The 24,816-nt window shown below is 35.0% G+C and overlaps 1 protein-coding gene across 1 annotated transcript in view; it reads left to right on the top strand.

Moving 5' to 3' along the window:
- Positions 1-280: 280 nt before the first annotated feature.
- LOC139127661 (ankyrin-1-like) overlaps positions 281-24,816 on the top strand; it is a gene marked incomplete at its 5' end in the record, with an annotated part of 171,098 nt that continues 146,562 nt past the window's right edge. The window contains 3 exons of the mRNA XM_070693574.1: positions 281-379; positions 3,991-4,089; positions 16,400-16,498. Of these exons, the coding sequence (XP_070549675.1) occupies positions 281-379; positions 3,991-4,089; positions 16,400-16,498 (297 nt within the window). The remainder of the gene's footprint in view (positions 380-3,990; positions 4,090-16,399; positions 16,499-24,816) is intronic.

The following is a 24,816-nucleotide window of genomic DNA, read 5'->3' as shown; positions in this document are numbered from 1 at the left end:
GAGTTCATAAGTGCAAGTGAGGTCATACAGTATGCTAGCCCTGCGTATGATGCTGTGTGTTCCCGGCGTTATACAGCAGGAGGCCATATACAACATGGGGAACACACAGCATCGTATACAGGGCTAACAGTATGCATGTCATATATTCACAAATCCATCCAAAAGTTTTTGAACAACCATTAAACAATTGCTATCATATGCGAACATTTCATTTTTCTTTTAATGTGTTTGCTGTGTTGTAAATTTGATATTAACAAGTAATATAAATCTTATATTTCAGGACGGCAATACATATCTACACATTGCTGCAGAATCTGGTGACATCAACAAAGTAAATGCTGCTATCAAGGCGGGAGTTGATGTGGAATGTAAAAACAAGGTAAGAGAAAAATATTCAAGAGAATATTGTAAATAATGAAAGCTATTTAAACAAAGTTAATTAAGGAGCTAAATGCAATAGTAAAAATTATAAATGGCAATGATTGAGATTGCTGGCTATTTTTAGGGATAGTGCGATGTAATATCATTGTTAATGTTTTTTTTTCGGTAATTCATTTTTACCTTGCCCATAGTGTTCATTTACATCAAATAAGAACTAAAAAATGCGCTAAAATATTAAACCTTTTCCCTACCCCAGGTTACAAATCTTTTATCGTACATGACGATGCATCATCAAATTTATATTGTTTTGGTAATTGATTAAGTTTCATTTAAAGGTTATATCGGTCATGGTAATCATACAGCCTGCCTGTTCTAGACATAAATTTAAAGAATTAGCCAAAATTGCATAGAAATTTGCATATACCATTATCATAGAAACATTTTGATGTGATTAGCTCTTGGTGAATTTTTCAATCTTTAATTTCTATTTACATGTATAATGAATGAACATATCTTAAGAAAATTACTGAACCAAATATTATATTACTCAAATACTCAAACTGCTTTATATATGGGTTAGTTTGGCTTACAGATGTGGACTCATCTGTGTATCTAAAAAATGTATGTTACATGACTGTACATAAATATTGAACTCACTGAATGCCATCATACCTCTGATGTAGTTTGGCTTTTTTTGGTCAAATGATGCTGCTGGTAAGATAAGTGTGCCATACAACATATATTGGCTGTTTTACATATTCAACAACCTTATGTCATGTATCAACACTGAATGTCCTGATTTTGATTGGACCTGAGAGGTACATTAGTCACACTAAAGTTAAGCATGAAATTCTTATGTGCAACTCATTTGCATATTTTAATGATTTTCTGGAACTAGGCAATTTATGAATGCCGGCAGAATGTGCTAAATTTAATGGATCCAAGCAGGTCATACTCAGACTACATCATGAAGAACACAATCACTCATTTTACAAGAACCTCAGAGACATATTAGCTCTAAGTAGGATAGGTTAGGTCAATAGGTAACTGAATATGACATTTGAATTACTAGCTTATTACTATATTTAATGAAATTATGTAATATGGCCAGACATCAAACCTGAATGTACTGAATTTTATCAGACTTCTTAGCCAAAGAGGCCATACCTAGTAACAATGAAAGTTTATGATCAGGACAGATGATAATAAGGCCATTTGCATATTTTAATGACTTTATGTAATGGAGCCATGTATAAAACTGAATGCCTTACAGATTTAGATCACACTTCTCTACAGTAATGGGTCATACCTACATTAGGTTTTGCTGAGAGTCAAATATAAATGTGAAACTGCATAATAATTTGTTAGCATAATTAATGCTTTCTTGTAATTAAGCCATAAATAAAACCTGAATATAATGAATTTAAGGAGACTTGCACTAGACAGACCTACTGATAAGCATTTGACGATTTGATGAGTATTTGTAATTAGCCACATAACAACACAAAGAGGGCTCCCTTTGACTTTATATAGCAGATACACTGCTGCAAAAGGATAGTTGAGTTGAAATTTGTGATAAGTTTTAAATACTGATCAATAGCTCATTTGCATATGCAAATGTAATGCAATAAAGTTAAAGCAACTCCATATGTCCTTCATACCTAAATTGCTTGTATTTAGTGTTAGATAGTGTGTATCTCAGTCCACCCCAGAACTTCTCATTTGGAGCTAGATGTGTCTGGTGTTATGAATTTGATTGGACCATGGACAATGACAATCATATGCAGTACCTTTAATTCCAGAAGGGGATTTTCTAATTTAATGACATTAATATACAGTTATTCACAAAATGCCGGATCCGGAATTTATATCCAGTACATTGTGTAGTAGAGGTATCGTTCAAACTATCTTTGGTGCTGAGCAGAGATATTGACAGAATTGGTTGAAAGTACATATAGTTTAGCGATTTTACCTGAGATTCAAGTGTCACTCAACTACTCATTACACCTGAAATTTTAGCAATCATGCAATGGACATTGGTTATGGTATCTATGTGACACAATGATGACAAAATTGAATTTATTTCATTTGTGACAAAAAGTACAAGCATGCGAAACTGTGCTTGATTGTAACCCCTGGAAATTGTGCTACAGATTTTATTGTCAACATGCCAGCAAACTGACGTACACCACAGGTGACTTTGTTTTAAATGTAGTATGTTAACTGTGATCTTATTTTTAGATTAGATGTTACATCAATGCTCTGGTTAGACTAGATTGTCTCATCAAGTCCCTTTGAAATTGGCAAATATGACCAAAATGCCACCCCTGGCTTATGGCCGGGAAATGAAACATTAGACATTGACTGAGCTGACCCTGTAACATGTAGTAAGAAAGCTGCAGATAAAATTTGAAGACTAATGTTGGCATCTTTACTTTTTTACAAAAAATACACATTTTTGAACTTGTTTGTTTACAAAATATGCATTTTCAGTGACGGTGATTAAAATATAGGTTGTGCCAATACAAGTCCGTAATTTTGTCGTATTGACTTCAGACATACTCTGACTTAAACCAAACTTAAATGTATAAAGTATGGATCACTGAATGCTGTAGCTTAATTAGTGTGGACGTGCTGAGTTGCACAAATTGTTCAGTATTCTTCAAAGTAGTCTTCAAAGTGTTTGCTCTCGTGCACTGGGGAATGTCATATTTTATTAGGGCCAGATTACCCATGATGCAATCGTACTGCAATTAGGGGATTTGTGGTAGACTGTCGTGTAAGTGTGTTTCATATTATTCTTAGACTCCTGGTTAGCCTCTGCAAGAAACAGTTCTAAGCTACATGTCATTGCACAATCTCTAAAGTTTAGAGTCTGTATTATAACACTGTATGCATTTACAATAATTTGTTTACCATTGAAAAGCACACTGAAGTTGGAGGCAAGAGAGTTCAAACACAACAAATTCAATGACAGTTAGATGCAGGTTGTCATATGAAAATATGGGGTGCGGTGTTTCTGCAACAATATTATAATGCTAATATCATCATCCCTTTCGACATGACAGCATGCACTAAATTATTATTGGGAACCCTTATACGACCTACAGACCTTGTATTGGTTTCCCATGGGAACTCTATACCCTACAAAGCTTATATCCAGTAGTGGAATGTATGCACTCACAAATTCTACACAAAAATAATATAATTGTTACATGTTGTCGAGGGTAACAGGATTAGAGTGTCTTTATGTTGTATGTTTAACATTTACCACTTTCTATATGATGTAAAGACAATGTTTCTTTATGTCTTATTGATCAAGGTATCCTAAGTTGGACTCATTTATGGAAGAATGCAATTGCTGATTGACTCATGGACAAAAAACACTTGAATAACTTGGGTTTTTAACCCAACCAGCCTTTAGTGTTTGACTCAGTGGGATTGGTATTGCAATGATATAAGGATATAATTTAAAATCCTTATTTAAATATGAAGCAAGCAATTGCAGTACAATATCCTGATGTCAGTGGTAATTGTGAAGTTTTTGTAGTAAAAAGGACAACAACTGCATGCTTACCAAATAGTAACATGCAAATTTGACTTTTACAGGATGGTAACACAGCCATTATTTTAGCAGTACTAACGAAGCATGTGGACATTGTGAAATGTCTCATTGACGCGGGAGCCAATGTTAGTACAAGTGGTGAGGTAAGTTTTTGTTACAGATATACTACTTGGGAGGTCAGATACATGCCGTTGCATTTAACCCCTTGACTACCTATGGCGCCGGATATATCCGGCGCCATATTGAATTACCATATACCTTGAGTGCCGGAAATATCCGGCACAGTTAAATAGGCGTATTTGCTTCGTTTTTGTCGCTAAAAATCCCGTAATTTCGGCGTCAGCACGCAGCGCGACTAAGATTGATGTATTCCGATCTGGCCTGAATGTGATTGCGCCCCCGTACGTCCGAGTATGGCCAAAATCCGGAAGCAAATATCATGACCCATGACCTTGACCCTGAAAGATCAGGCTGATCACAGAAGCGTCGTGCTGATTGTTTACAGTTTTCAGAAGTACGGACGATCGCGAAGATGTTTATGGTTTGTTTTTTTAATGAAATGAAATGTTTATTTATTGAAAACAAATGATTTATATGTAAATATGTTCTATTAATAGCAATATTCGTGAATGAAACTAGAGGAAATACAATTTTTTACTATAAGCCAGTGACATTTTATAGCAGCCATATTATCAATATGACTGGTCACATGACTGGTCATGTGTTTGGTCATGTGATATGTTGTTCCCTAAAATGTATTTTTAAATATTGTGAATTATTTTTTGATAAATCATAACCATTTTAGATGCATGTTTCTGCAAGGAAGACATAACGCAGGTGTTTACAAATATAAAATGTGTTGATTTTCAAATACAGAATCATGTCAGATGCTGATGTTTGTGGTTCATTTACTCTGCCTTTTGTGAGAAAAATCTTAAATTGGTATATCTATAAATAAAGTAAAGGGTAGTTATTATTACATAAATGTAAAGACAATGCCATGAAAATTGCAACTGTATTCAAATTTGCGTCATTTTATGGATTCAAAACACGTCCTGATGCTTCAAATATTCATATTCTTTGCCAACTCTGGTCACATGATGTGTCATGTGATCAGTCACGTGACCTGGAAATACAAAACTTATGTATGAAAAAGTGGTAAATTTCATGCTGATTCAGAAAATATATGGTTTATTGGTACTTACTTAATTTTTACTCTAAGCAGTGTTCATGCAATGACCACACCCAAGATTTTATCAATATTTACATAAGGGGCCTGGTATATAGGAATACATTGGCCTTGGTAGTCAAGGGGTTAAGGGTAGTATTTCAATCTTGTTTCCAAAGCTTATATGCTTTCTTGTTATTATTATGTAAATATATATCAATGTCAGGAGCCACTGGCTGCTTAAATGGCACACGCTGATACAGGATCATTTTAGTAGGATCTGTTTTTCTGAATTAAGGTTTCATATCACTACTACAATTAATGCTGAAACGAGGGTATGAGGAATGATAAAAATCAACCCATCTCTTGTGCTACATTCAATTTCATGTAAATGTTTAAAGTGTAGTCATTACTTATCTGATCTGTCATTTTTAGATCACATTTATATATACCAAAGATAGCTTATATGATAAGTCAACAGGTCTGTATGTGTGTTTGTACAGTATGTATGGATGTATGAATGTCTATCCACATCAAAGTCCCAAAGACCGCAGCACCTAGAATCGTAGTATCTGGTGTACAGTTGCACCCAGGGTTGGAGTTGGGAATTATTTCAAATGAACATGCCAGTGTCAAACATATGCAAATGAGGTAAAAAAGAAGCAAATTGCTAAAACTACATGACAGCAGGACAGATCAGATTGAACCTTGGTATGCAGGTTTCTTTATGGCTTGCTAATTTTGCATGTTTGTATTTGTTGGGTAATCTTTTCCTTTTCTGGTCAAAAATCTCCTCCCCCCCCCCCTGAAATGACTATCGAATTGCATTGAAACATGGTGTGCATATTCCATTGGGTTACCTCAGTAAGTACATGAATCTTATCAGAATCTTATAACATTCTTGTATATAAGAAGCATGGTAGGGAGCTTGCGGGAAAAATGCTTATTCAGCACATGTTGTTGTTTTGATAAATATATTATGTACCTTCTTTGGCTAGTATATAGCATACTCATTTTTCAAATAAACAATTAACATGTAATGTAATACTTCATTTTCACTGAAAGGAAATAGCAATGCTCCAGTCTTAATTGATACCTTACATGTTTCATGACACAAATTTATCATAACGCAGTGTGAACTATTCTGCAGAAGGGCACTGCATATTCTGTAGAACTTAATTCAGAAAGTGGAATAGGAACACTAATTCTTCTCATCATATTTCTTATTTACTAACTCACACCTACATTATGTTTTTTCATGGAGAAAATAACAATATTCTGAACATCATTGTGCTTTTAGTAACCTACTCAGTTAATGCTAAAATACTGTTGTACTCATTTATTTCAGATTTCCTTATTGACGTATGTTTTATTTTTTTTACAATGATACTTTCAATTTTTATTCCAATCATAGGTCAATACTTATTGTTAATTTATTAAGGGCAATACATCATCAAATTTATATTGTTTTGGTAATTGATTAAGTTTCATTTAAAGGATTATATCGGTCATGGTAATCATACAGCCTGCCTGTTCTAGACATAAATTTAAAGAATTAGCCAAAATTGCATAGAAATTTGCATATACCATTATCATAGAAACATTTTGATGTGATTAGCTCTTTGTGAATTTTTCAATCTTTAATTTCTATTTACATGTATAATGAATGAATATATCTCGAGAGAATTACTGTACCAAATATGATATTACTCAAATACTCAAACTGCTTATGTATGGGTTAGTTGGGCTTACAGATGTGGACTCATCTGTTTATCTAAAAAATAGATGTTACATGACTGTACATAAATATTGAACTCACTGAATGTCACCACACCTCTGATGTAGTATGGATTTTTTTGTCAAATGATGCTGCTGGTAAGATAAGTGTGCCATACCACATATAATGACTGTTTTATATTCAACAACCTTATGTCATGTATCAACACTGAATGTCCTGATCTTGATTGGACCTGAGAGGTACATTAGTCACACTAAAGTTAAACATGAAATTCATATGTTCAACTCATTTGCATATTTCAATGATTTTCTGGAACTAGGCATTTTATGAATGCCGGCAGAATGTGCTAAATTTAATGGATCCAAAGAGGTCATACTCAGACTACATCATGAAGAACACAATAACTCATTTTACAAGAACCTCAGAGACATATTAGCTCTAAGTAGGATAGGTTAGGTCGATAGGTAACGAATATGACATTTGAATTACTAGCTTATTACTATATTTAATTAAATTATGTAATATGGCAGACATCAAACTTGAATGTACTGAAATTTATCAGATTTCTCAGCCAAACAGGTCATACCTGGTAACATGAGCTGAAAGTTTTATGATCAAGACAGATAATAATAAGGCCATTTCCATATTTTAATGACTTTATGTAATGGGGCCATTTATAAAACTGAATGCCTTACAGATTTAGATCACACTTCTCTACAGTAATGGGTCATACCTACATTAGGTTTTGCTGAGAGTCAAATATAAATGTGAAACTGCATAGTAATTTGATAGCATAATTAATGCTTTCTCATAATTAAGCCATAAATAAAACCTGAATATAATGAATGTAAGGAGACTTGCAGAGACAGACCTACTGATAAGTCATTTGACGATTTGATGAGTATTTGTAATAGCCACATAACAACACAAAGAGGGCTCCCTTTGACTTTATATAGCAGATAAACTGCCGCACAAGGATAGTTGAGTTGAAATTTGTGATAAGTTTTAAATACTGATCAATAGCTCATTTGCATATGCAAATGTAATGTAATAAAGTTAAAGCAACTCCATATGTCCTTCATACCTAAATTGCTTGTATTTAGTGTTAGATAGTGTGTATCTCAGTCCACCCAGAACTTCTCATTTGGAGATAGATGTGTCTGGTGTTATGAAATTTATTGGACCATGGACAATGACAATCATATGCAGTACCTTTAATTCCAGAAGGGGATTTTTTAATTTAATGACATTAATATACAGTTATTCACAAAATGCCGGATCCGGAATTTGTATCCAGTACATTGTGTAGTGGAGGTATCGTTCAAACTATCTTTGGTGCTGAGCAGAGATATTGACAGAATTGGTTGAAAGTACATATAGTTTAGCGATTTTACCTGAGATTCAAGTGTCACTCAATTACTTATAACACCTGAAATTTTAGTAATCATGCAATGGACATTGGTTATGGTATCTATGTGACACAATGATGATGAAATTGAATTTATTTCATTTGTGGCAGAAAGTACAAGCATGCAAAATTGTGCTTGACTGTAACCCCTGGAAATTGTGCTACGGATTTTATTGTCAACATGCCAGCAAACTGACATACACCACAGATGACTTTGTTTTAAATATAGTATGTTAACTGTGATCTTATTTTTAGATTAAATATTACATCAATGCTCTGATGAGACTAAATCATCTCATCAAGTCCCTTTGAAATTTGCAAATATGACCAAAATACAGTCCTGCCTTATGGCCAGGAAATGAAACATTAGACTGTGTCACTGACTGAGCTGACCCTGTAACAGGTAGTAAGAAAGCTGCTGCAGATTAAATTTGAAGACTAATGTTGGCATCTTTACTTTTTTACAAAAAATACACATTTTTGAACTTGTTTGTTTACAAAATATGCATTTTCAGTGACGGTGATTAGCACATAGGTCATGCCAATACAAGTCCATAATTTTGTCTTATTGACTTCAGACATACTCTGACTTAAACCAAACTTAAATGTATAAAGTATGGATCACTGAATACAGTAGCTTAATTAGTGTGGACGTGCTGAGTTGAACAAATTGTTCAGTATTCTTCAAAGTAGTCTTCAAAGTGTTTGCTCTCGTGCACTGGGGAATGTCATATTTTATTAGGGCCAGATTACCCATGATGCAATCGTGCTGCAATTAGGGGATTTGTGGTAGACTGTCGTGTAAGTGTGTTTCATATTATTCTTAGACTCCTGGTTAGCCTCTGCAAGAAACAGTTCTAAGCTACATGTCATTGCACAATCTCTAAAGTTTAGAGTCTGTATTATAACACTGTATGCATTTACAATAATTTGTTTACCATTGAAAAGCACACTGAAGTTGGAGGCAAGAGAGTTCAAACACAACAAATTCAATGACAGTTAGATGCAGGTTGTCATATGAAAATATGGGTGTGGGTGTTTCTGCAACAATATTATAATGCTAATATCATCATCCCTTTCGACATGACAGCATGCACTAGATTATTATAGGGAACCCTATACGACCTACAGATCTTGTATTCATTTCCCATGGGGACTCTATACCCTACAAAGCTTATATCCAGTAGTGAAATGTATGCACTCACAAATTCTACACAAAAATAATATAATTGTTACATGTTGTCGAGGTAACAGGATTACAGTGTCTTTATGTTGTATGTTTAACATTTACCACTTTCTGTATGATGGGAAAGACAATTGTTCTTTAATGTCTTATTGATCAAGGTATCCCAAGTTGGACTCATTTATGGAAGAATGCAATTGCTTATTGACTCATGGACAAAAAACTTGAATAACTTTGGTTTTTAACCCAACCGGCCTTTGGTGTTTGACTCAGTGGATTGGTATTGCAATGATATAAGGATATATTTAAAATCCTTATTTAAATATGAAGCAAGCAATTGCAGTACAATTTCCTGATGTCAGTGGTAATTGTGCAGTTTTTGTGGTAAAAAGGACAACTACTGCATGCTTACCAAATAGTAACATGAAAATTTGGCTCTTGCAGGATGGGGACACAGCCATTATTTTAGCAGCACTATGGGAGCATGTGGACATTGTGAAATGTCTCATTGATGAAGGAGCCAATGTTAATGCAAGTGGTGAGGTAAGTTTTTGTTACGGATATACTACTTGGGAGGTCAGATTACATGTTTAAGGGTAGTATTTCAATTTGTTTCCAAAGCTTATATGCTTTCTTGTTATTATTATGTAAATATATACCAATGTCAGGAGCCACTGGCTGCTTAAATGGCACACGCTGATACAGGATCATTTTAGTAGGATCTGTTTTTCTGAATTAAGGTTTCATATCACTACTACAATTAATGCTGAAATAAGGGTATGAGGAATGATAAAAATCAACTCATCTCTTGTGCTACATTCAATTTCATGTAAATGTTTAAAGTGTAGTCATTACTTATCTGATCTGTCATTTTTAGATCACATTTATATATACCAAAGATAGCTTATATGATAAGTCAACAGGTCAGTATGTCTGTTTGTACAGTATGTATGGATGTATGAATGTCTATCCACATCAAAATCCCAAAGACCGCAGCACCTAGAATCGTAGTATCTGGTGTACAGTTGCACCCAGGGTTGGAGTTGGGAATTATTTCAAATGAACATGCCAGTGTCAAACATATGCAAATGAGGTAAAAAATAAGCAAATTGCTAAAACTACATGACAGCAGGACAGATCAGATGAACCTTGGTATGCAGGTTTCTTTATGGCTTGCTAATTTGCATGTTTTGTATTTGTTGGGTAATCTTTTCCTTTTCTGGTCAAAAATCTCCTCCCCCCCCCCCTGAAATGACTATCGAATTGCATTGAAACATGGTGTGCATATTCCATTGGGTTACCTCAGTAAGTACATGAATCTTATCAGAATCTTATAACATTCTTGTATATAAGAAGCATGGTAGGGAGCTTGCGGGAAAAATGCTTATTCAGCACATGTTGTTGTTTTGATAAATATATTATGTACCTTCTTTGGCTAGTATATAGCATACTCATTTTTCAAATAAACAATTAACATGTAATGTAATACTTCATTTTCACTGAAAGGAAATAGCAATGCTCCAGTCTTAATTGATACCTTACATGTTTCATGACACAAATTTATCATAACGCAGTGTGAACTATTCTGCAGAAGGGCACTGCATATTCTGTAGAACTTAATTCAGAAAGTGGAATAGGAACACTAATTCTTCTCATCATATTTCTTATTTACTAACTCACACCTACATTGTGTTTTTTCATGGAGAAAATAACAATATTCTGAACATCATTGTGCTTTTAGTAACCTACTCAGTTAATGCTAAAATACTGTTGTACTCATTTATTTCAGATTTCCTTATTGACGTATGTTTTATTTTTTTTACAATGATACTTTCAATTTTTATTCCAATCATAGGTCAATACTTATTGTTAATTTATTAAGGGCATACATCATCAAATTTATATTGTTTTGGTAATTGATTAAGTTTCGTTTAAAGGATTACATTGGTCATGGTAATCATACAGCCTGCTCGTTCTAGACATAAATTTTAAGAATTAGTCAAAATTGCATAGAAATTTGCATATACCATTATCATAGAAACATTTTGATGTGATTAGCTGTTGGTGAATTTTTCAATCTTTAATTTCTATTTATATGTATAATGAATGAACAACATATCTCAAGAGAATTACTCAACCAAATATGATATGATATTACTCAAATACTCAAAGTGCTTTATGTATAGATGAGTTGGGCTTACAGATGTGGACTCATCTGTTTATGTAAAAAATAGATGTTACATGACTGTACATAAATATTGAAGTCACTGAATGTCACCAGGCCTCTGATGTAGATTGGTTGTTTTTGTCAAATGATGCTGCTTGGAAGATAAGTGTGCCATAAATATATTGGCTGTTTTACACGTCCAACAACCTTATGTCATGTATCAACACTGAATGTCCTGATCTTGATTGGACCTGAGAGGTACATTAGTCACACTAAAGTTAAGCATGAAATTCTTATGTGCAACTCATTTGCATATTTTAATGATTTTCTGGAACTGGTCAATTTATGAAAGCCGGCAGAATGTGCTAAATTTAATGGATTCAAACAGTTCATACTCAGAATACATCATGAAGAACACAATCACTCATTTTACAAGAACCTCAGAGACACATTAGCTCTAAGTAGGATAGGTTAGGTCAATAGGTAACTGAATATGACATTTGAATTACTAGCTTATTACTATATTTAATAAAATTATGGAATATGGCCAGACATCAAATCTGAACGTACTGAATTTTATCAGACTTCTTAGCCAAACAGGTCATACCTGGTAACATGAGCTGAAAGTTTATGATCAAGACAGATAATAATAAGGCCATTTCCATATTTTAATGACTTTATGTAATGGAGCCATGTATAAAACTGAATGCCCAAATTTAGATCACACTTCTCTACAGTAATGGGTCATACCTACATTAGGTTTTGCTGAGAGTCAAATATAAATGTGAAACTGCATAATAATTTGTTAGCATAATTAAAGCTTTCTTGTAATTAAGCCATAAACCTGAATATAATGAATTTAAGGAGACTTGCACTAGACAGACCTACTGATAAGGAAGTCATTTGACTATTTAATGAGTTTGTAATTAGCCAAATAACAACACAAAGAGGGCTCCCTTTGACTTTATATAGCAGATACACTGCTGCAACGAGGATAGTTGAGTTGAATTTATGATAAGCATTAAATACTGATCAATAGCTCATTTGCATATATGTAATGCAATAAAGTTAAAGCAACTCCACAATGTCCTTCATGCCTAAATTGCTTGTATTTAGTGTTAGATAGTGTGTATCTCAGTCCACCCCAGAACTTCTCATTTGGAGCTAGATGTGTCTGGTGTTATGAATTTGATTGGACCATGGACAATGACAATCATATGCAGTACCTTTAATTCCAGAAGGGGATTTTTTAATTTAATGACATTAATATACAGTTATTCGCAAAATGCCGGATCCGGAATTTATATTGAGTACATTGTGCAGTGGAGGTATCGTTAAAACTATCTTTGGTACTGAGCGGAGATATTGACAGAATTGGTTGAAAGTACATATAGTTTAGCAATTTTACCTGAGATTCAAGTGACACTCAACTACTCATTACACCTGAAATTTTAGTAATCATGCAACGGACATTGGTTATGGTATCTATGTGACACAATGATGATGAAATCGAATTTATTTTATTTGCGACAAAAAGTACAAGCATGCAAAATTGTGCTTGACTGTAACCCTGGAAATTGTGCTACGGATTTTATTGTCAACATGCCAGCAAACTGACATACACACAGATGACTTTGTTTTAAATATAGTATGTTAACTGTGATTAGTCCCCACGGACACAGTCCGGGGGGACTTATAGGTTTGGTCATGTCCGTGCGTGCGTGCGTCCGTGCGTGCGTCCGTCCGTCCGTTCACGCAGATATCTCTGAGATGCCTGGAGCGATTTCATTCAAACTTGGTACAAGGATTACTTCATATGTCATACAGATGCACGTCAATTTGTTTTGTGATACGATCCAATATGGCCGCCAGGCGGCCATTTTATTACGATTTTTTCATGTACAAAGCCATAACTCAAGCATGTTTCGACCGATTTTATTCAGAGTTGGTACAAGGACATTGACCAATGTCATACAGATGCACGTCAATTTGTTTTGTGATACGATCCAATATGGCGCCAGGCGGCCATTTTATTACGATTTTTTCATGTACAGAGCTATTACTCAGGCATGTTTCAACCGATTTTTTTCAGAGTTGGTACAAGGACATTGACCAATGTCATAGATATGCACATCAATTTGTTTGTGATACGATCCAATATGGCCGCCAGGCGGCCATTTTATTACGATTTTTTCATGTACAGAGCCATAACTGAGGCAAGTTTCAACCGATTTTATTCAGAGTTGGTACAAGGACATAGACCAATGTCATAGATATGCATGTCAATTTGTTTTGTGATACAATCCAATGTTGCCGCCAGGCGGCCATTTTATTACGATTTTTTCATGTACAGAGCCATAACTCAGGCAAGTTTCAACCGATTATATTCAGAGTTGGTACAAGGACATTGACCAATGTCATAGATATGCACATCAATTTGTTTTGTGATACAATCCAATATGGCCGCCAGGCGGCCATTTTATTACGATTTTTTCATGTACAGAGCCATAACTCAGGCATGTTTCAACCGATTTTATTCAGAGTTGGTACAAGGACATTGACCAATGTCATAGATATGCACGTCAATTTGTTTTGTGATACAATCCAATGTGGCCGCCAGGCGGCCATTTTATTACAATTTTTCATGTACAGAGCCATAACTCAGGCATGTTTCAGCCGATTTTATTCAAAGTTGGTACAAGCTTATTGACAAATGTCATAGCTGTGCACGGCAATTTGTTTTGTGATACGATCCAAAATGGCCGCTGTGCGGCCATTTTATTACGATTTTTTCATGTACAGAGCCCAGTGATCTCCCCAGGATTTTCTGATAGAGTGGCGGCTAATTTGCATAACAATAAATGTAATTGTTATGGTAATGAGTTTCTATTGTTTACCAAAAATTATAGAGTGGCGGCCACCACTCTATAATAGCTCTGGGGAGAACACTGGAGCCATAACTCAGGCATATCTCAACCGATTTTATTCAAAGTTGGTACAAGGACATTGACCTATGTCATACATATGCACGTCAATCTGTTTTGTGATACGATCCGATATGGCTGCCAGGCGGCCATTTGATTACAATTTTTTCATGTACAGAGCCATTTCTCAGGCATATCCGCATGTTTCGACCAATTTTATTCAAAGTTGGTACAAGGACATCGACCGATGTCATAGCTATGCACATCAATTTGTTTTGTGATGCGATCCAATATGGCCACTGTGCGACCATTTTGTTACGATTTTTTTCATGTCCTGAACCATAACTCAGACATGTATCAAGCGAATTCATTCAAAGTATTTTTATCACAGACCTAATGAAGAGGACTCTATCCTCTTTGAGGACCTGTAATCAAAATACCCATTAACAAGTGGGGACTGTGTCATCAACGATGACTTGTCTTATTTTTAGATTAGATATTACATCAATGCTCTGATGAGACTAATCATCTCATCAAGTCCCTTTGAAATTTGCAAATATGACCAAAATACAGTCCTGCCTTATGGCCAGGAAATGAAACATTAGACTGTGTCACTGACTGAGCTGACCCTGTAACAGGTAGTAAGAAAGCTGCTGCAGATTAAATTTGAAGACTAATGTTGGCATCTTTACTTTTTTACAAAAATACACATTTTTGAATTTGTTTGTTTACAAAATATGCATTTTCAGTGACGGTGATTAGCACCATAGGTCATGCCAATACAAGTCCATACAAGTCCATAATTTTGTCTTATTGACTTCAGACATACTCTGACTTAAACCAAACTTAAATGTATAAAGTATGGATCACTGAATGCTGTAGCTTAATTAGTGTGGACGTGCTGAGTTGAACAAATTGTTCAGTATTCTTCAAAGTAGTCTTCAAATGTTTGCTCTCGTGCACTGGGGAATGTCTATTTATTAGGGCCAGATTACCCATGATGCAATCGTACTGCAATTAGGGGATTTGTGGTAGACTGTCGTGTAAGTGTGTTTCATATTATTCTTAGACTCCTGGTTAGCCTCTGCAAGAAACAGTTCTAAGCTACATGTCATTGCACAATCTCTTAAGTTTAGAGTCTGTATTATAACACTGTATGCATTTACAATGATTTGTTTACCATTGACAAGCACACTGAAGTCGCAGGCTAGAGAGTTCAAACACAACAAATTCAATGACAGTTAGATGCAGGTTGTCATATGAAAATATGGATGTTGGTGTTTCTGCAACAATATTATAATGCTAATATCATCATCCTTTCGACATGACAGCATGCACTAGATTATTATAGGGAACCCTTATACGACCTACAGACCTTGTATTGGTTTCCCATGGGAACTCTATACCCTACAAAGCTTATATCCAGCAGTGGAATGTATAACATAAGCACTCACAAATTCTACACAAAAATAATATAATTGTTACATGTTGTCGAGGTAACAGGATTAGAGTGTCTTTGTGTTGTACGTTTAACATTTACCACTTTCTGTATGATGGGAAAGACAATTGGTCCTTAATGTCCTATTGATCAAGGTATCCCAAGTTGGACTCATTTATGGAAGAATGCAATTGCTGATTGACTCATGGACAAAAAACTTGAATAACCCAACCAGCCTTTAGTGTTTGACTCAGTGGATTGGTATTGCAATGATATAAGGATATAATTTAAAATCCTTATTTAAATATGAAGCAAGCAATTGCAGTACAATTTTCTAATGTCAGTGGTAATTGTAAAGTTTTTTGTGGTAAAAAGGACAACAACTGCATGCTTACCAAATAGTAACATGCAAATTTGACTTTTACAGGATGGTAACACAGCCATTATTTTAGCAGTACTAACGAAGCATGTGGACATTGTGAAATGTCTCATTGACGCGGGAGCCAATGTTAATACAAGTGGTGAGGTAAGTTTTTGTTACAGATATACTACTTGGGAGGTCAGATTACATGTTTAACCCTTGACTACCTATGGCGCCGGATATATCCGGCGCCATATTGAATTACCATATACCTTGAGTGCCGGAAATATCCGGCACAGTTAAATAGGCGTATTTGCTTCGTTTTGTCGCTAAAAATCCCTAATTTCGGCGTCAGCACGCAGCGCGACTAAGATTGATGTATTCCGATCTGGCCTGAATGTGATTGCGCCCCCGTACGTCCCAGTATGGCCAAAATCCGGAAGCAAATATCATGACCCATGACCTCGACCCTGAAAGATCAGGCTGATCACAGAAGCGTCGTGCTGATTGTTTACAGTTTTCAGAAGTACGGACGATCGCGAAGATGTTTATGGTTTGTTTTTTTAATGAAATGAAATGTTTATTTATTGAAAACAAATGATTTATATGTAAATATGTTCTATTAATAGCAATATTCGTGAATGAAACTAGAGGAAATACAATTTTTTACTATAAGCCAGTGACATTTTATAGCAGCCATATTATCAATATGACTGGTCACATGACTGGTCATGTGTTTGGTCATGTGATATGTTGTTCCCTAAAATGTATTTTTAAATATTGTGAATTATTTTTTGATAAATCATAACCATTTTAGATGCATGTTTCTGCAAGGAAGACATAACGCAGGTGTTTACAAATATAAAATGTGTTGATTTTCAAATACAGAATCATGTCAGATGCTGATGTTTGTGGTTCATTTACTCTGCCTTTTGTGAGAAAAATCTTAAATTGGTATATCTATAAATAAAGTAAAGGGTACTTATTATTACATAAATGTAAAGACATGCCATGAAAATTGCAACTGTATTCAAATTTGCGTCATTTATGGATTCAAAACACGTCCTGATGCTTCAAATATTCATATTCTTTGCCAACTCTGGTCACATGATGTGTCATGTGATCAGTCACGTGACCTGGAAATACAAAACTTATGTATGAAAAAGTGGTAAATTTCATGCTGATTCAGAAAAGATATGGTTTATTGGTACTTACTTAATTTTACTCTAAGCAGTGTTCATGCAATGACCACACCCAAGATTTTATCAATATTTACATAAGGGCCTGGTATAGGGAATACATTGGCCTTGGTAGTCAAGGGGTTAAGGGTAGTATTTCAATCTTGTTTCCAAAGCTTATATGCTTTCTTGTTATTATTATGTAAATATATATCAATGTCAGGAGCCACTGGCTGATTAATGGCACACCCTGATACAGAAACATTTTAGTAGAATCTGTATTTCTGAATTACAGTTTCATATCACTACTACAATTAATGCTGAAATAAGGGTATGAGGAATGATAAAAATCAACTCATCTCTTGTGCTACCTTCAATTTCATGTATATGTTTAAAATGTAGTCATTACTTATCTGATCTGTCATTTATAGATCACATTTATATATACCAAAGAGAGCTTATATGATAAGTCAACAGGTCTGTATCTCTGTTTGTACAGTATGTATGGATGTATGAATGTCTATCCACATCAAAATCCCAAAAACCGCAGCACCTAGAATCGTAGTATCTGGTGTACAGTTGAACCCAGGGTTGGAGTTGGGAATTATTTCAAATGAACATGCCAGTGTCAAACATATGCAAATGAGGTAAAAAATAAGCAAATTGCTAAAACTACATGACAGCAGGACAGATCAGATTGAAACTTGGTATGCAGGTTTCTTTATGGCTTGCTAATTTTGCATGTTTGTATTTGTTGGGTAATCTTTTCCTTTTCTGGTCAAAAATCTCCTCCCCCCCCCCACTGAAATGACTATCGAATTGCATTGAAACATGGTGTGCATATTCCATTGGGTTACCTCAGTAAGTACATGAATCTTATCAGAATCTTATAACATTCTTGTATATAAGAAGCATGGTAGGGAGCTTGCGGGAAAAATGCTTATTCAGCACATGTTGTTGTTTTGATAAATATATTATGTACCTTCTTTGGCTAGTATATAGCATACTCATTTTTCAAATAAACAATTAACATGTAATGTAATACTTCATTTTCACTGAAAGGAAATAGCAATGCTCCAGTCTTAATTGATACCTTACATGTTTCATGACACAAATTTATCATAACGCAGTGTGAACTATTCTGCAGAAGGGCACTGCATATTCTGTAGAACTTAATTCAGAAAGTGGAATAGGAACACTAATTCTTCTCATCATATTTCTTATTTACTAACTCACACCTACATTATGTTTTTTCATGGAGAAAATAACAATATTCGGAACATCATTGTGCTTTTAGTAACCTACTCAGTGTATGCTAAAATACTGTTGTACTAATTCAGATTTCCTCATTGACGTATGTTTTAATTTTTTTTACAATGATACTTTCAATTTTCATTCCAATCATAGGTCAATACTTATTGTTAATTTATTAAGGGCAATACTTAAACGACTATTTTGAAACAAAATCAGGGCTCTTGTATGTCTCAAATGTTTTATGTTTTTGCATTTCAGGGGACTGTGCAACAGAGTAGAATTTTGCTTTTTTATATTTCTTCCTCTAACATAGTGCAGAGCGTGTTTTAAAGCAAACTAAAAAGCTAATCTGCTACATTAATAATTAGACCAAAAATATACGTATTTTGTCTTTGTTGCAATGACACAGCCTTGGTAATAATGATATTTTGGAAAGATTTGATAAGTAGTTTTTGAGCTATCTGTAACAATTGTATACGTCTCCATGTTGCGTTTGTTTTGCGTTATCACTAATTAGTCCCCACGGACACCGTCCGGGGGACTTATTGGTTTGGTCATGTCCGTGCGTCCATTTGTGCGTGCGTCTGTATGTGCGTGCGTGCGTCCATTCACGCAGATATCTCAGAGACACCTTGAGCGATTTCATTCAAACTTGGTACAAGGATTACTTCATATGTCATACAGATGCACGTCAATTTGTTTTGTGATACGATCCAATATGGCTGCCAGGTGGCAATTTTATTACGATTTTTTCATGTACAGAGTCATTACTCAGGCATGTTTCAACCGATTTTATTCAAAGTTGGTACAAAGACATTGACCAATGTCATAAATATGCACCTCAATTTGTTTTGTGATACGATCAAATATGGCTGTCTTGCGGCCATTTTGTTACGATTTTTTTCATATACAGAGCCATAACTCAGGCATATCTCATCCGATTTTATTCAAACTTGATACAAGGATATTGACCTATGTCATACATATGCACGTCAATTTTTTTGTGATACAATCCAATATGGCCACCAGGCGGCCATTTTATTACAATTTTTTCATGTACAGAGCCATTACTCAGGCATGTTTCAACCGATTTTATTCAAAGTTCGTACAAGGATATTGACCAATGTTATAGCTGTGCACATCAATTTGTTTTGTGATATGATCCAATATGGCCGCTATGCAACCATTTTGTTACGATTTTTTCATGTACAGAGCCATAACTCAGGCATATCTCAACCGATTTTATTCAAAGTTCGTACAAGGACTTTGACCTATGTCACACACATGCACATTGAATTGTTTTGTGATAAGATCCAATATGGCCGCCAGGTGGCCATTTTTTTACGTTTTTTTCATGTCCAGAACCATAACTCAGACATGTATCAAGCGAATTAATTCGAAGTTGGTACAAGGAGATTGACCAATGACATACATATGCAAGTCAATTTGTTTTGTGATACGATCCAATATGGTAGCCATTTGGTTATGATTTTTTCATGTACAAAGCCATAACTCAGGCAAACCTCAACCGATTTTATTCAAAGTTGGTACAAAGACATTGACCTATGTCATACATATGCACATTGATTCGTCTTGTGATACGATCCAATATGGCCACCGTTATTTTTCATGTCCTGAACCACAACTCAGACATGTATCAAGCGAAGTTATTGAAAAGTATTTGAATCACAGACCTAATGAAGAGGACTCTATCCTCTCTGAGGACCTGTAATTGTCCAAGTGGGGACTGTGTCATCAACGATGACTTGTTGTTATGATATGTTGTGAATCTTCTGTAGAAAATTGATGAATTGTAAATTTATGTAATTTTTTAATTGGTTAAACAGGATAAGTCTTCCTTTGTAAACAAAGAGATTTATATTTGTGTTTTGTTATGCTGTTCTTCCCTTAGAGTTGACACAGGGAGGATTAGTCATTTTGAGTTGCAAGTGAGCAGAAATATTTGGTAATTTGTGCCTCTGGTACTAAGCTTTGCACTGTTACCACTTAGTTTTATTAGCGCTGTTGACAATGACATGGAGCTACAAGAAACTACTGTTAAATTGCTTTGAAATTCAGTATGCAGTCTCTTAGGGGTAATCTTAGTAATTTTGGCATCATTTGCATACTTTGCGTTTTAGGTTGCAATTTCCCCACTTTCGGTAAAAAAATCTCTGAAACTGCATGTCCAATTGCTCTAATATTTGGTATGCTTGTTCCAATTTTGAAACAAAAAATCATAATATGAACTTGTTGGGCAATTTTTCCCATAATAGGAAAAGGTTTCTTTTCTGAAACCACTGCTCAGCACTATTTAGGTGAGTTTTAGATTGATATGTGGAGTTTGAATATTTGAATTTTTGCTCAATGTTTCCTGTTTTGGTCAAAAAATCTTCCCTGAAACCACTTATTTAACTTCTTTGAAACTTAGTTTTGAAGATCTTTGGATTGTTTTCAGTATGATTTGTGCAAAACATGGTGAAGCTAGCATAAATGTGTAAAAGAGGCAATTTTTAGTGTTTCATTGGTGAAAGATATTATCCGAGCCTGCTTGTCCTTTTGGTTTGGAATTTGATATGCAGGTTACTATGATTGACCTAAGTCAATTCTTATCAAATTGTAGTGAAATTTACATATTTGTATTTTGGGGCAATTCTTCCTGTTTTTTAACAAAAAATCTTCCTCTCTGACACCACTTGCCATTTTTCTGAATCTTGATATTGAGAATGACTTCAGTAATTTGCAGTTTGGTGGGTTGGGGTGGGGGTAATAAGTTCCATGTTTTAAATCTGGATTTTGAAATTTCAAAGTAAGTTCTGTGTGGATCATCTATCTGTTTTGTGCGGAAGTGACGTAATGTACTAAATTGTACTTATGGGCAATTCGTGCTGTTTTGATACAAAAATTCTATTAATTCTCCTTATCCAATTGCTTTTATGTGCAGGTTTGTTGAGAATATGATAAAACCTACCAACTATATATATTTTGGGTGACTTTTTCTCAGTTTTGATCAAACTTTACACTTGACAGTTGAGCTATGTATGCTATGTATCAGTATTTCCTTAATTGATAAACAATCCACATGTAGAACAATGTGATTTGTCCAGAAATACTCTACCAAAACTAGGAAACTAGGCACAGATGAGGATCTTACAATGTTATGGTACGATGCAAAAACATTTGGCCCCATCCTGTTAATTTAGTACAAATTGAGCCACCTAACAACCTTTCATGTTCAGCGTCGCTGTCCAGATTGGCTTAACCTTTTCACCACCATGTTATAGACCATCCCCATTGTTTTCTGTAGTAAACTTTGGCATATAACCAGGGAAACAATATTTGTTCCTAGCAATCTGTATAATCCTAAATGACTGCATTAAAACTGAAGGCAATAGCTGCAGATGTTGATCCTACAAAAAATAACAATCAAGAGAGGCATTAAGCAATATCAATACCTAATTATAGTAAGTATATTCTGTAATGAACATGCAAGCATTTTTGGTTCATGTATGGCAATGTGATATTTTCATGTAAAGAGCCATTACTCAGACATGTGATACCAGTTTCTGGCAGATCAGTTGAATTTTGACATTTCAAGAGCCAGCACATGGTAAACCTAATTCTAAAGCGCATAACACTATGCCAGTCATACTTATGTCTCCTCGTTTATAATGCAATCCAAAATGGGCATCAGTGATAGACAGGTCTTTGGTACCTTCTTTTTATAATGTTCGTCATATTGACTTTAATTTAGTTACTTCCACTGACAAGTTCCCAATTGCAAGTGGGGAATATGTCATTGTCAATGACCAAAGTTTTACATACACTCTGTTTTCAAATTAGGCATTACATTTCATGAAGTATCATATTTCGACTGATATTAACTTTTTTCATTGATATCAAAATTTTGGTTTTCTAAAATTCATACCAACATACTTGTGATCATCCTAAAGTTTAGATTCTATGCCATTAGGGAAAGACTGCATTAACTTGCATGGTACCTGAAACCCGGGTCCTTGCCTGACCAACTCGGGTGACAAACAGAAGACTTTTAATCCCCCAAGGTGTGAATGTTCCATTGTTATGTTTATCTAATCCAGCTGGTGCCATTGTAGGAAAGGAAGGTCTGTGAAATTGATCCTCTGATAACTAAGTAGGGAGGTAGGGTATTCCTAAGTTAATTGAGCTTTCCCGTAATGCTTTTGATAACATATATTTTAGGTGGTTTCTCATGCTATCTTTGATAAGGAATATTTAAGTTTGAATGTTAAAAAACTTAAATTTTAATTTACAATCAGGTAAGACTTGTAATCTGAGCAAAACAAGTTCTTCATCAGTTTTAAGTTTCCATGAACTCCTGGAGCAGCAAACCTGCTAATATATGTGTAAAGGGCCATTGTGACAGGTTCTGTAAAGTGATTGGATGCAAAGTGATTGGATACATATTTCAATGTAGTAAAGACTATTGTGTTGATTTCGTACAGCAATATGAAACCTATATTATAAAGTTGTTTTTTGCGTTATTGTGACATTTCATGAACCCAGTCTTAAACTGTTTAGCAGTATGCATCCTTCTAAAATTCTTGGAATTTTTTCTCTCTTGGAATCTCCTAGTAACTCATAGCAGTACTGTCCAAAGATTATTCACCAGCTTGGCAGATTAAAGGTAGAATGAAGTTTCTATAACACTAGCAGTCAATGTTTTTCAGCATATTGAGCTTTCGATCTGTCATGGACAACAGTGTTCATCAGAATGACAACAAGAAATGAATATTATTGGAAAATAAGGAATTTGAAGAAACACTGGCCACTTATGGTTATCCATCCTGAACACTAAAACAACATCAGCATATGATTACTTCATTCTCCCAAACAGGGGATAGTCAAAAAGTCAAGAAATCAACGAAAGGCATGATAACACTGTCTTATGCACAAGGCATCTCACAGAAACCCTGCAGATTTTACAGGAAACACAGCATAACCATTGCTTTCAAACCCCATCAAACTTTATGACACCTTCTTCTCTCTCCAAAGAACAAAACAGCCGCTGAACAGCGATGTGGTACAATATACCAGATACTGTGTAAGGATTGTGGCCAAATTTACATCAGTGAGACAGGTAGACAACTTAAAACAAGACTTGACGAACATCGGAAATCTGTCAGACATAAAAACAATTTCATCAGCCTTCTCCCAACATGCACAGCAATTCCATCACGATATCAATTTGAATTCCATTACTATCATTCATTCAGCACAGTATGACTTGCCAAGGAAGATCCGAGAAGCCATTAACATTAGACGTCACAATCCACAAATACACAGAGACGGGGGTCTTGAAATACGTCCATATTTACAATCCGTTGATTACACCACCATCTAGTGGTCGACTATAAATTAGTCTTTTTTTGTCATCTTGATGAAGATCGTTGCCCATTACAGATTGAAAGCTCAATACGCTGAAAAACATTAACTGCTTGTGTAATAGAAACTTTATTCTGCATTGCAGTATTGTTGGATTCATATCAGAAGTGAACATCATGAACATCCTGTGATACTAGATAATAGCTATCTGGTCATCACAGCAGTACAGATTTAAATAGCAGTGGAAGAGCCTGATGCAGCCATTGGTGAATATAAAAAGTAACATACCATGGAACAGATCTTCATAAAACAGGCTGTCAAATAAAAGCACTCTCACTGTACATGATTTTAGTTATTGATGGATTTGGCATGTGTATAATATGGCCGCTTGCTGTGTAAACGTGTTTTGCTAGCGCTCTCAGTGGTGGTCTGATTTCAGTGGTTCCCAGGCAGCTTTCTGTTATATTTTTCATTTTTACGAGGTCGTCAATTTGCATATTAACAATGGTTAAACGTTATAAGAAGAGGAAGAGTGATCCAGACTTTATATACGGTGATTTCGGTTCGGACGATGAGCAACTGGTACAGATGGTCTCGTGTGATCGCAAAAGTAAGCGTAAACAACGTAAGACTTCGGCAAAGAAGCGTTCCTGTAAGAAATTTTATGCCGTTGCTGTTGGTCGAGAA

This window comes from Ptychodera flava, unplaced genomic scaffold (assembly GCF_041260155.1).
Source record: "Ptychodera flava strain L36383 unplaced genomic scaffold, AS_Pfla_20210202 Scaffold_34__1_contigs__length_2629520_pilon, whole genome shotgun sequence".
Lineage (NCBI taxonomy): Eukaryota > Metazoa > Hemichordata > Enteropneusta > Ptychoderidae > Ptychodera > Ptychodera flava.
Note: the sequence above shows the minus strand (reverse complement) of the source record. Positions and strands in the feature narration are given on the sequence as shown.